The sequence below is a fragment of the Ammospiza nelsoni genome, chromosome 16 (assembly GCF_027579445.1).
Source record: "Ammospiza nelsoni isolate bAmmNel1 chromosome 16, bAmmNel1.pri, whole genome shotgun sequence".
In the NCBI taxonomy this organism is placed as follows: domain Eukaryota; kingdom Metazoa; phylum Chordata; class Aves; order Passeriformes; family Passerellidae; genus Ammospiza; species Ammospiza nelsoni.
This window is the reverse complement of record NC_080648.1, coordinates 8,936,840-8,949,954: the sequence shown is the minus strand read 5'-3', so window position 1 is coordinate 8,949,954 and position 13,115 is coordinate 8,936,840. Positions and strand designations below refer to the sequence as shown.

The following is a 13,115-nucleotide window of genomic DNA, read 5'->3' as shown; positions in this document are numbered from 1 at the left end:
GTGCAATTCCTGCTTCTCTGGTGGCAGGAGCTTGCTGTAAGGCACACAGGCTAAATACCAAGGAGCAAAGTCACTATGCTGCGTCACTGGCTAGGGCAAATTCTGCAAACAAAACCCTAAAATTAAAAAATTACTCAGGGTAATCAACTGGAGACAACTGCTCTGCAGACAGACTTCTAATTTGTGTGTTTTCAATGACTGTGATTACTGTCCCTTTGTCCAGGGCTGTTTCACCTGCAGGCCAGCAGAGTGTAAGTGCTGGGTCTCCACTTGTACCTTGCCCTGAATAATTTAAAATGTGGTGATCACTCCCAAACAGAGCTCAGCCAGTTCTCAGGTGAGGGGGTTTGGCACTGTGCAAAAGAGCAACACATTTCCTTCAAAGTGTGTGATAGCATGTCATTACTCCATTCCCTGGAGAGATCCTTCTAAAAGATCCCTTGAACCCCTCACAGAAATAACCCTGCTGGAAGATGCTCAGTGCATCTCCATATTCCTCTGAACAAACCAGCATCCTCAGTAACCATGTATTCTACACAGGACTGAAGTACAGAATGGCAGAATGGTTTGGGTTGGAAGGGACCCAGAAGCTCATCCAGTTCCACCCCCTGCCATGGGCAGGGACACCTCCCACTGCCCCAGGTTGCTCCAAGCCCAGTCCAGCCCGGCCTTGGACATTTCCAGGGGTAGGGCAGCCACAGCTTCCCTGGGCAACCTGAGCCAGTGTCAGACAGTGAGCCTGGAGCACAACCAAGGACTGGGTGTCCCCACCACAGACCCCTGCTGGCAGCAAGAACAGCTGTGAACATCCCACTCAGTGCTCCTGCTCACACCAGCCCACAGAACAAGGGCAGGAACAGGGAAATGCTCATCAGCCAAAAGGCAGCACTCTTACAACATTTCTCAATTTTTAGTTATTTTCAAGCACTCTCAATTAAGTTGATGATACTTTTAATAGCCATGCTTTTAACCTCTGGAATCTATCCCTGCAAGGAGAGGGGATGACTGAAAGCAGAAACCACAACTGTAAAAACGAGGGCACAACTCCAAGGTTTGTAAGTGTTCAGTGACAGGACAAAAGCTGATCATTAGCTGGGCCTCAGTGAAATTTCCCTCTCTGCCTCCCAGGACATCCCACTGCTCAGGTGCACTGTAGGCAGTACTGGAAAAACTAGAATTTAAAACCAGTCAGTATGAACCAGCAGCTCCAAGGAAATCTCAGCATAGATGTTAATGACTCCAGGAAATAACAGGTTTGCCAGCATCACAAAATCCTGTCTTAAGAACACTGCAAATTATTTCAGCCTCACGCTATGATTGTTGTTTTTAAATCTGTTGCAGATCTCCAAATGAAGGACACAATTATGATTAAATGCCAAGCTCTTGATGTGGGTTTTGATTTCAACTTTCTGCTATTGTGAAAATATAATTCTAAAGCTCAGTAAAAATACTTTATCTTAAAGTACTGATTTTCTTTGTCAGACAGCCAAATTAAAGTGAAAATCAGCTGCTTTCAAATTTAATTATAGGGGTTTCCCTTTCCTCTGAAAGACAGACAAGCCCTGCTGAAGGCAAAGAGTGTGATAAGATGAGCCCATGGCCTGTTCAGTCTGGCGTTTCCTCTACAATTAATAACAGTAATTTTGCCATGCATAACCAAAGGCACATATTTCATGCATTTAGTATGGAAACACTGTTACAGCTCAGCTCTTTGGGCCTCTGATGCTGCAAAACTCAGGTCACTCAAGACCAAAGCAGAGTACAACCAACTGGGGAAAGGGGTTAAATATTCAAAACTCAAACAAAAAGTAGCCAAGGAGCATCTGGCAAGAAGGGCACAGCCTGGGGCACTGACAGCCGGGACACAAACCAACTCCTCAGGTCACAGTTTAGAGCTCCTATAAAAACTGATCATAAAATACCCACAAAGTGTTTGTGATTGCACATTAGCATATTAGAGGTAGAAACATTTGCATGATTTGGAAATTACATTTCTGAACATATTTACAGCTTTTAATACTCCCTTTACTGTACATATTGTCCTGTCAATAACTAAGTATATCTGTAAATTAAAAAGGCAATAAGAAAATAAGTGTTAAATATGGGACATAATTACAAATATGGAACTCTGGAACAAATCCTATTTCACCTTGCAATTAAAGTTGCTCATATATAATCAAAGTGTATTTAAACAAGAAAATATAAAATAGTATTTTAAAAGCCCCATAGTATTATATTATTTGAACTTCCATTTTATAGCCTTACAAAAAAACAAACAAGAGAATTTATAAATACTCCAATAAGTAACTTCTGAGGCTACAGACAGAGCAGTTAAAACATAGGAAATGCCAGGCTGAGTGAAGTCTGGACAAACTTACTCTGGCCCTTCTGCATACCCAATACTAAATTTTACTGCACATTAAAGAATTCTTGTATTTTTGTCTCTCTGCTCACTTGCTGGGGTAGCCTGGAAGGAGTCTCATGAATGCAGTAGATAGTTCACAATAAATATGCTGTGGAAGACCAACTTCAGCTGGAAGTGTGTGACACAGTGCCACTGAGATTTCAGTTCAGCTCAGTAGCATTTTGAGTGAGTGAAACACGTGAGGAAATGGGAAATTCAAAAGGAAAACTTTCCACAGCTTTAAAATGCACCCTCATGCCAAACACTAAAATTCATTTTCTTTAGTAGCATTGAGCATTGTTTGCAGAGAGCCTGCTCTGGAGCAGAGCCAGGTTCTGGGAGTGGGGGGCATGGTTTTTCTTGGGCACACAGTGCACAAAGGAGGTTGCATTGTGCTGGAAGGGAGCTGCTGACAGAAACATCTCTTCCTTTCATAACCACAGTAAATGCCCTGCCAGGAAGGGAGGAACGGAAAACAGATCTTCAGCCACCTTACCCAAGCTGTGGAAAAGAGTGTGATGAGACAGAGAAAACAAGAATACACAGCTTGCCAAATATAGCAGGAGTTAACGTGACAGCAGGAAAGTCAGCACTGGAAGCTTCTTCACTTCTATCTGTGGGAGATTAAGACATCAGTAGTATTGTACTCCAGAGCAGGTTGTGGAGATAGCAGCTTCCCTCAAACACACAATTACTTCATTACAAAGAGTGAAAAGGGCTTAATTCTATTTTAGGGTGGCTTAATATAAAACACTTGTGATCTGTGGAAGGAGAGATGACAAAAATATATCCGTGTCAGATGACTCTAGCTATTCTCATGGCCAAAAGCTCTTATATAAAATGGAACTCAAGTGCACCAAATCCCTTAAAAAGCTGTTACACAGACCATCCCTACAGACAATGTTATTTCTGTGGCATTTGACAATGAAATAGACTACTCCATCAACACCAAGATATTTGTGCCTAGTCTGATCACACCAAATGAGTGTTATCACCTGGGTCACAAAATGGAACAAATGCCCTGGAGAAATCGCTGCCATTCAAGACATCCCAAGAGAACCAGCTGGTTGGTTTTATACTTGATAATACCCAAAGCTGCAGTGTTAAACATTCCTGAGTCACCCAAGGTCTTGGTTCTCACTGCTCTCCACTGCCAGCCTCTCATTTCAAGTACTTTAAAACAGTCATGCCTCACCTGCTGTTAGCATCTGACATGGAAAAAAAAAGTGACTCACCTGGTATTTTGGGCATTGCTCTTTTGGATCAGAGAAGGAGGAGGATGAATTGATTGAACTATCCAAGGAAGAAGAGCTGTCTCCTCCAGGCTTTAGCTGGCAACACTTCCCAAAAACTCTCACCTGAGCATCACTGCAGAGTTTCTGAAATAAAGACAACACACGTGACACACTAAGTCCAATGACCTGAAATCATTGTTAGTATCATTGTACTTACCTATTTAAGTAAGATTTAACAGCTGAAAGGCTCATGCCCCAGGAAACAGGTAATAGAACATATACCCATATCTCTGCAGCCTGGCTGTCCAAAGGAAAGCTGAGCTCTCTTACTTCCAATTAGCCAGAAGCCAACAGGTCACTACAACTCCATCTCCCCTAAGCAGACTTTTTTAGACCCAGGATTAGGAGAGATAATGGTACCAAACCATTTAAAGGAAGGATGGCAATGTCCACCTTACTCCCTGTGCCTGCCAGCGTGGAGATGACACAGGAGTGTAAGCAGCAGCTCACCATTAATTATCAAGCAAGAATAACACACAATTCAGAAGATTCAAGTTACGAGGGCAAGTGGAGAGAAAAGATGCTGTTTTTCACAGATCTCTCCCTAGCTGTGTCTAAGCCCCCTAGTCTTTCTCAAGAGTGGCAAAGAGGTGACACATTCCTTACATTTTCTGTATGAGGGAATTGTGAGGCTGCAAATGGACAGTGCTAAAAAACACAGTGCTACAGAGAAGGCAGAAAATATTCACAAAATTATGAAGAATCAAAAAGGTAAAAAGGTAAATTTTCATAGAGATTCAGATAAAAAGCAGAGAAGAGAGGGCCCAGATGGAGCTGGAACTGATGTACAGAATGGGCAGAATCTGTGTTCACTCTACACACAGAGAATTACCAATAACTAGCATGGGAGATGCTTCACTATGTTTCATTCACTATTTAAAAGCATTTGTGATTTCCCTTGAGAATGCCAGCATCCCAAGCAGAATCAGCATCCACCAAGTTAATGCAGTTTACGTAGCACTGGCATTGCCAACCCTCCTCACCTAAAGATCTCAATGTATTTTTCACACACTCGTTACACTTCAGCACACCCCCGTAAGGTTGGCATTATTTACATCTGCTGGTAGGCAGCACTAGGAGACAGAAATAGTCCACACTGCTCAAAATTCCACACTAACTCTGCCCTAAGACTTCCTTAATTACCATTTCCTACACAATCACCAAACCAGTAAGAGCAAGCTGGAAGCAAACCCTGCTGAAAGAAGGTTTAAGGACAGATGGGAACACAGAAGTGCTGTTGTATGTCACAGCTTCATCTCTGGACTCACAGCTCCCTGCCACAAGCTTCCTCTTAATCCAAAAATGTGGCCATGTCTCAACTTTTAAGGAAAAGGCATAAAGAAAAGTGTGAGATAGCCAAGGCACACATTAGTAACTCCACAACTGCTCAATAATCAGCAATGGCTGTTGGAAAAGATGACTGGCCTTACTGCTGTGGAGGAATGGGAGTCCCATGCCTCTGCCCTAGGTTGTCCAGGTTATTTTTTTAGGGACAGGTGACTTAAATTTGGCCCTAACTGTGGTTCAGCAAAGCAGCAGAAAATGGCCAGGATTATAAAGCCCCACGTGGCAGCCTTCACTGCTGCTCCCTTAGAGAGCTGCTGCCACAGAAAGCCTCAAGGAAAAAATGTGCAGAGGAATTAATAACAGAGGGGAGGGAAGTGTTCACTTTCCCCCAGCCCTGTCAGCTTTCCTGACACACAGCAGTGTCCTCTCCTTTCCACACAGTGGAGAGCTCACTGAAATCCTGCAATATGCAGATTTGCTAATGGCTGCTGAGGATGTGTGGCTTGAGCACAGTGCACAATGGCTGGAACATGTGAACGATCATCATATGACTCCAGTAGGAGCTCGTGAACTAGAATTGCATTTTATCTCTGACACAAACAACAATGTCCTAGGCTAGGCAAGCATCATGTGATAAAACCACATACAATCCACAGGGTTACAGCAGCTTTTGCAGGCAAACCACATTTCAGCTTGCATTTTCCATCAGATGTTGAAAGTTCCTTCTAAAATGTTACAATTATAACTAAGCTTCCTTGAGACTGTAGAAATGCATTTACTGACTTTACAAGAGAAAATAAAATTCTGTGCATTAAAAAGAATAGGCTGAGTTTGCAAATCAATTACTTTTAGATCATTTCTTCTCATTGTCACTGCATTTTTCTGCACAGCAGCTTTTCCCAAATCCACTGGGTGGTCGGGTAACTTGCAGTAATAGTTGCCTAATTTAAATAGCAAACCAGGAAAATGGCTGTTTGGTCTTTGCAGTGGAGTTTAATGAACCAAAACTCCTGCAAGGAGTCTTTAAATGAGGTCAGAATCTTTCAGCTCTCACTTTTCAGAACCTTGTGATCAGTAAATCCCTGTTAAAATGCAGATCACTGATGAATTTTGGTGTTTTCTCTTTCACAAACTTAGCATGTGTTTAAGATGAACTGCTTGGACAATGAAATCAACTACTTGCAGTGACCCTCCCCTCTGCAATCTCTGACTTCAAATGTCAATGAAATTTTAGATGCTACAAATCTCAATATATTATCCATCAAAGGAGTAGGATTACTTGCATTCCCACATAATATTCCAAAGATATTCAAGCCAGGCTTCCAAAAATAAAAAAAAAGTAACCTCATTATTTAAGAGCTGTACAAGGAAAAGTTTCAAAGCTGTGAATTTTCTTCCCAATTATTGCATCAAATCTGATCCCTGCGCAGGGTGGTGCTGGAGTGCTCTGAAATGCCCATTTTTGCTGGAGAGCAGAACATCTGCTGGAAGGATGCCTCTGCTCCTGGCTGCCACCCTGCTCTCCCCGCTGGGGTCACACTCTGTTCTCTCTCTGCCAGCTCACTGCAGATGCCACCCAGCTCCAAATACTTCTGGCCGTGCCAGTTCTGACATTAGAGGTCATCATTGCTGAAAGAGTCTTGGAGACCTATCAGGCAGATCTGAAGAAAACTTAAAGTAAAATGTCTTTATAGGGAACAGGGTACAAAGTCATTTTCTTCCTCAGTTCCTCTTCCGGAGTCTTTTTTCTCCACATCTGTGAGCAATGCCTTTTAACTCTTTGACACAAACTCTCTGTTCTCCTCAGCAAGGGGGAAAAACATGCCCAGTGCTGTGAATAGGAAGAGGAATTTCTGCTGGGCAGGTTTTGCTTTGGGGATAACAAGAAAGTTGAAAGGAGCCTGGTGTGTTGAACTAAATCAGAGTCTGTGTAGGTGTGTTAGGGCTGTGACTGAGTGACAGAAGGGAAAAGAAATGTCATCATTTGCTTTACTCTTTTTTACCTCTCTGCAACAGCAGGTGCTCAAATACCACTGTGGTGGCAGTGATAGAGAAATCTCTATTTCCAAGCAAAGTTGCTACTCTTCAAGAGATCTGTTCCTCATTTTCAAAACAGGCTTTCCAGAATAAAAAATCTTTCAAAACAGATAAATTAACTCTTCTGCTGTATTAATATGAGTTGGTCTGTATGTGCAATGAAATGTATGTATCCGCCCAACACATGGGAGTAAACTCAACAGGCACTCATTCTTCCCCTTCAAGTGCTCACGTAAAAATCCAGACATCTTTCTTAAAATGCAGCTGCCAAGTTCTGCAATTTTCCTTTATTTCTAGAGTTGTTGAGTTCCTCTGTTACTCAGAGGTCAGTGAAAGAAGTCAAGACAACCCTGTGCTCCCTTACTCCACTAGTATTTTTCCATGTCTGTTTAGAGAGAATAAGCTGAGCTAAGAAGGTGGGACTTGATCTCTGTGCTTACAGCTTTATCCATCTGCTCCACTCTGCTCAGACAGAGTCCAGAGTCTCCATTTCACACAACTCACCTAAAAGCAAAAGGCTCACTATCCAATTACTAATCCCTCAAAGCAATTTGCTGTTCAACATTTATCCAGAGCTGAAGTCTGTCAGAACACGTGGCTAATCCTGGCTTGTTTCAAGCAGCATGCCATTTCTCTACTTTGGGATAAATATGACATTCAGAGTAAAAGAAATTGACACTGAAGGAGATCAAGTATCATATGACCTTTTAGAGAAATTATTCACAGATAAAGACAACTAGTGGAAGAGGTGAACTTTGCATTCTCCAAATTGAACTTCACTAAGGCACCTCTACATCTCAAATTCTGTACCCCAGGTCTCTCATTTCATCAGAACACCAAAACAAATGCTATTTCTGAAAACCTTCTTCTGCCTCTGGGTCCTGGCAACAAGTCACTGCCCTTCTCTGATTCCTTGTCTCTCCCCCTCTCCTACCACATGCCCAAACTCTAGATCTCTGCTCAGCACACTGCAGTTTGAGTCCTTCCTTTTTGTTCCTCCCTTCTCTTCCTCATGGTCCCTTGACAGCCCCCCTTCCTCCCTGTACTTGAAACCTTCCTCTAGGCTGATCTTAGGAAATCTTTCAGCTCTTACATATCCCATCAGCACCTCTCTCCAGCCAGATCCCCAATGTTAACCACTCTATTGTCATAAATCCCCACTGGACAAAACAGAAAGGAAAATGAGCATTAAAATGAGACAGTTAATCCCTGTCCCACTTTGCCTGCTCCAAGGAAAGCCATGATCCAAGGTTCCCCTTTTCAGCTTCTTCTTTACTTCACTCCCCACTCCTCCCTCCTGGCACCATTCCTGGCATCCTTATCCCAATCAATTACCAGTCCTTGGAGACAAACTCCTCATCCTTCAGCTGGCCTTTGCACACTGGCAGTTATGGGGACATAATTCCTGCACCACACAGTAAAACACAAGCCAGCCCTAGCAGGAGCTGAGTATGGATGCAGTGTCAAGGTTGGGAAGCCAAGCAAGCACAGGGAAAGGCAGAGTGAGGCTGACAGCCCAGCACTGCCTGGGCACCTGGCTGCTGCACCTTAAGCAGGAAAAGGAGATGCCTGTTGTGCTTATTTGAAATTCAAAGGAGGCCTGGTGCCACAGTTTTCTGAGGAGCACACCTGTGTTCACACACAGCTCCTGGCTCAGGCACTCAGTACAGCCCAGGGCACAGGGAGGAGAGCAGGGCTGATGGCACCTGGGAGCAGAGAGCGGGAGAGGAGGTGTCACAGCAAGAGCAGCAGATGAACACAGAACCTAACAGCAGAAACCACTCACAGGTTGTAACCTTATCACCTGCACATCAAGTAACACAGTCTCATTAGAAATGAGATACTTACTGCTATGAGGAGTGAAAAAAATAAAGAGGAGACAGTGGCTCAAACCCACAAGCTTGCCCATAGAAGTTCTTGGATGCCCAAAAATCCAAGGGATGTGGGTGCTTGGTGTGGACAGAGGCTGTTCAGTAAAGCCATCAGTAATGCCTCTTCCTCCTAGCACAGGCTGCCCTGTACAGTCAGTGTGCAAATGGCTGCTCTGGTGCATTTGCTCATGACCTAGTGCCACAGGGCTGCAAGGGGCAGCCACTCTCTCTCTGGGATACCCTGGCAGAACTCACACACTCAATTTTCTGATGCTTGGGACACAGCAGCTTTTCCCCTTTGCTTCCAGAGCCCAGCTGATCAATAGCCCATCCCCTGGAAAGCTGGGGAAGGACTTCTGCTCAGCACCAAAAAAGGTATAGGACTCACAAAGGGGATCTCTCTGCCTCCCACATGCAAAGTGCCCACAGCTGCCTGAGGCAGATCTGTGCCTGGCACAGCCTTGGGCCAACATTCCCGGTGTGGGGAATGGCCTGCAGCCCTCCTCCCTCACCAGGCTGCTGCTCAGCCTCCCTGGCACGTTTAACTCTAGCAAGGCTGGGGGAATCATCACTTCTCCTGAGCAATCAGTGGAATGGCCACTGCAAACTCCCGACTGCCTTCAGTGTCCTGCTGTGCAAAACCCTCCCCAAACTCTTGTCTATTTAATATTTACCTTTACTGAAGGCATGAAGAGGCTGAATTAATATCCAATGAAAACAAAAGGTCCTTATTTGTGTTATAGCCACATTTCCCTCGCAGGTAAGATGAACCTACTAATGCTTTACTAAGGAGAGCCCAGCTTGGTGTGAGCACAAACTCAGCAATTTTCACTGATCAAAAATCCAGAGCTTACTGTTTTATTTCTTGAAACATGTGTGTCTGCAAAGATTTTCTCTGATGCTCCCTAAATTTTATGACCACACCCTCCCTTACAGAATTCAAATGCCTGAGCCACTTTCAACCTTGGCCCACCACACACAACTTTTAACATATGTAGGGATTATACATATAAACCAGACCAAAATATATCTCACCTTGCAGGCATACAACTCTTAAATTATAATTGCTTTCATGTCTGATGAACAACAGAAAAAGGGAACTGAAGAGCACAGCACCATAAAGCAAAGTGAAACCCTCTTGATTCTCTGTGCTAGACTGCTTTGACTTGAACCAGAACACTCTGGCCACTGCCAGGCACTCTTCCAATTGTCTCCCTTGTGTTATTTGTAGATCCAGAGGTATAAGTCATATTAGAAAATGGGGGTGAGGGGGAAGAGATGCAGAAAGCCTTGCACAAAAAGTGGGGTGCTGAACAGACACCCTTTTCAGAACAAAGAGTGCCCAGCCCACACATGACTGGCTGCAAAAGGGCAAGAGTGCCTTGGAATGTGCTTAGAGCCAAGATCTGGCTTTGTATAGGCAGGGTGTGTCTTTGCTAATGAAAATCATGATAAAGAGCAGAGAAAAGAACAATGCAATTCCTTGAAAATGGCCAGTACATCCTGCTCACTGCACAAACCCACACTGAGCTCACATCAAACCCAGCTGAAGACTCTCCTGCACGTTTTTACCAGCAAACTTTTGGTTCATGAGAAAAGTTTTGCCTGACATGACATTATCTGAATGCTGCAGAAAGCAGACACATGGCAAGCAAATGTTTCAATATATCCACTTTCAAAGAATCCTAATACTATGAAAAACAAATGTATAAAGTTCCTAGAAATGACTTCTGGGTATTTCAAATGCCCTGGAAAGAGTTTTCCTCCACTAGTCTCGTGTGGAGATGGTGAGTACAGCTGTTTCCCTCCCCCTTAGCAAAGAAAAAGGGAACATTAATATGGAACCTTATCAGCTCCATTATCAGCCATTTATCCTGTGGCTGTTGAGATGCCTCAGTCAATGAACTTTCTGAAGTAACCCAAAACAGTGAAGTTGGCAAGTACACATCTATCTTAAAGAGGTTTTAGACTTTCAAGAAATTAATTTAAATCTGGCAAGAGGATGTATACTGTAAGTTACTTTTATTAATGAAGTAATAGTGGTAAGTACAGCCAGCAATTCATACCAATAAACCACTTCTAAAGATCTCCTGTTTTTAAAAACCTGTTTTCCTGGCAAGAACATCAGGAAGAACAGGAACTAACAGAACCATTCTGCAAGTTTAAATAAAAAAATTTTAAACATTTTATGAAACTTGCTTTATTTCACAAATTCTCTCTAAAAACTAGGAAATTGGGATCTTGATTCATGGCTGTAAAAGTACTGGAGTAAGCAATGGAGAAGCCTGGAAGTTTGTGCCTGGTAAGACACACATTCCAGAGGTTTGGATATTGGACACAGCCTTTGAGACCAGGGTTAAGAGCATCAGGCTGGCAACAGGCTGGAAGAGTTTGGAAAGCTGGATGAAAAATCTTCTTGCTGTACTCCAATACCCAACAGGAAAACCAGGGCTTGGAAGTAATGTGTTATTTTGTGTACTCCTGCTTACAGAAGGATCTCTGTAAGTCCTATAGGTAAAAGCAGCTGGAATCATTAATTTCAATTATTCACACCATGCTTTCTGCTTGCAGAGCTTAAAATGATTTGTGAATGTTTATTGAAATGGTGAAAATGAAGTTCAAAGCAGCTAAATAAGTAGTCCAGCCTTATACCACCACTTTCAGTAGCACTGTGGCCAGAAATTAATCTTCTGTCCAGAGCCCTTAAAGGAAGTATCCTCATCTGACCACATTCATTTCAGTTCCAATTAATAGATTACCATGCAAACCATGCCAAAAGGAAAACCAGAGTTTTCAAGTAACTTTGTGTGAAAAAACTGTCAGCAAAGCATACAAACAGCAATTGATAAAAGTTAACCAAACAGGACACAAGAGGACACAGGGCTGGGGGGACCTTCTGATTAAGAATGCAGACCCCACCATGGCACAAAACCAGATCAATAAATCCCAGTTCAGGCCCTGTTTCAAGTCCAGCATTGTTTGCTGCAGCCCCAGGAAGAAATCCTTCTCACTGCAAGAGCAGAAAATACATAAATCCCAGAATAGAGAGATCCCTACAGTATTTAAAACTGGTAAAAGTGAAACCCCTGAAGCCTGAATAATTTGCATTTAAATATAGCCCTGCATATAACCAAGGTTTAAATATCAATGTGAATAAAACAGAATGTATGCAATTTATCAATTTGGCCATTTGAAAAATACAACTATAAACATGTAAATTAGCAAAATACTCACCGAGACTGAAACATCATCTATTTTTCTTTTAGCACTGGAATCGAATAAGACATTCCGTCCTCTCCTCTCACAGTCCTGGTACACGATCAGTCGGATCTGACTTGGGTCAAACTCCGGCAAAGGCCAGCTTTAATTGAAAAACAAAAGAGCAGAAGGATCAATTACCACAACTCTTTATTACACTGCTCTTTTTACATTATCTGTATATACAACTTGATTAAAACAGAGTCCAGAAAATTCAATGCCATTTCATCAAACCCTTTGATCCTGTAGCCAGAACTACTGCTTTTGTTTTCTTTTCTTTCCCTTACATGTGCCAAATTACGCTGTCATAAACTGCACCAATCCTCTACAACTGCACAAAATGATGTGTGCAGCATTAATAGATCTTGTGCTCTGTCTTGTGATGTTTTCTTCAAGTCCAGCTATCTAGAATCAACGTCATAGAACTCAGCTTTTGTGTTTAAACATACAAAAAACCCCAAGATGAATAATCACAGGGTGGTTTCAGAGAACCAACTTGCTCGCTCCACATAAGCCACTGTGACTCAAGGGCATGGTCAGCAAACCACACAAAGCAATCCTAACACACCTATTCCCAAACTGGTTTCCAAGGGAAGGAGCTTTCCTGAAGACTCAGAACCTTCCCTAGTGCCACTACTCCAGAGGAGCTCTCAAAAGGAGAACTTGCAGGGATCAGGCTTGGAAACCACTCTACAATCTCCTCTTTAAAGGTGTTTTGTAGTTACCATCTTAAATTTTCAATTTAAAAAGCCAGCCATCACTTTAAAGCCCAGCAAGCATTGTCATCCATTGGCTTGGGAGTCCATTTTCACTGACACCATGTCAATTCTTGGAAGATAGGAAACAAGATACCTGCTGTATCCATGAAACCACCAGGGATCATCTTTCAGCTAGTTTACAAGCCATTTCCTAGATCAAGTGGAATTCTGTCTTCCTCATTCTTGGCTTTTAGACAAGCAGTGT

At 42.8% G+C, this 13,115-nt stretch overlaps 1 protein-coding gene across 4 annotated transcripts in view; it reads right to left on the bottom strand.

Moving 5' to 3' along the window:
* The window catches only part of FNIP1 (folliculin interacting protein 1), a 64,352-nt gene that overhangs the window by 24,910 nt on the left and 26,327 nt on the right, over positions 1-13,115 (bottom strand). For all 4 annotated transcript variants that reach the window (XR_009419550.1, XM_059483407.1, XM_059483409.1 and 1 more), the window contains exons 2-3: positions 12,129-12,255; positions 3,640-3,783 (exon numbers count right to left, since the gene is read on the bottom strand). Coding sequence is in view for 3 of the 4 variants with exons in the window: in XM_059483407.1 (XP_059339390.1) it covers positions 3,640-3,783; positions 12,129-12,255 (271 nt within the window). In the remaining variant the exon portion in view is untranslated. The remainder of the gene's footprint in view (positions 1-3,639; positions 3,784-12,128; positions 12,256-13,115) is intronic.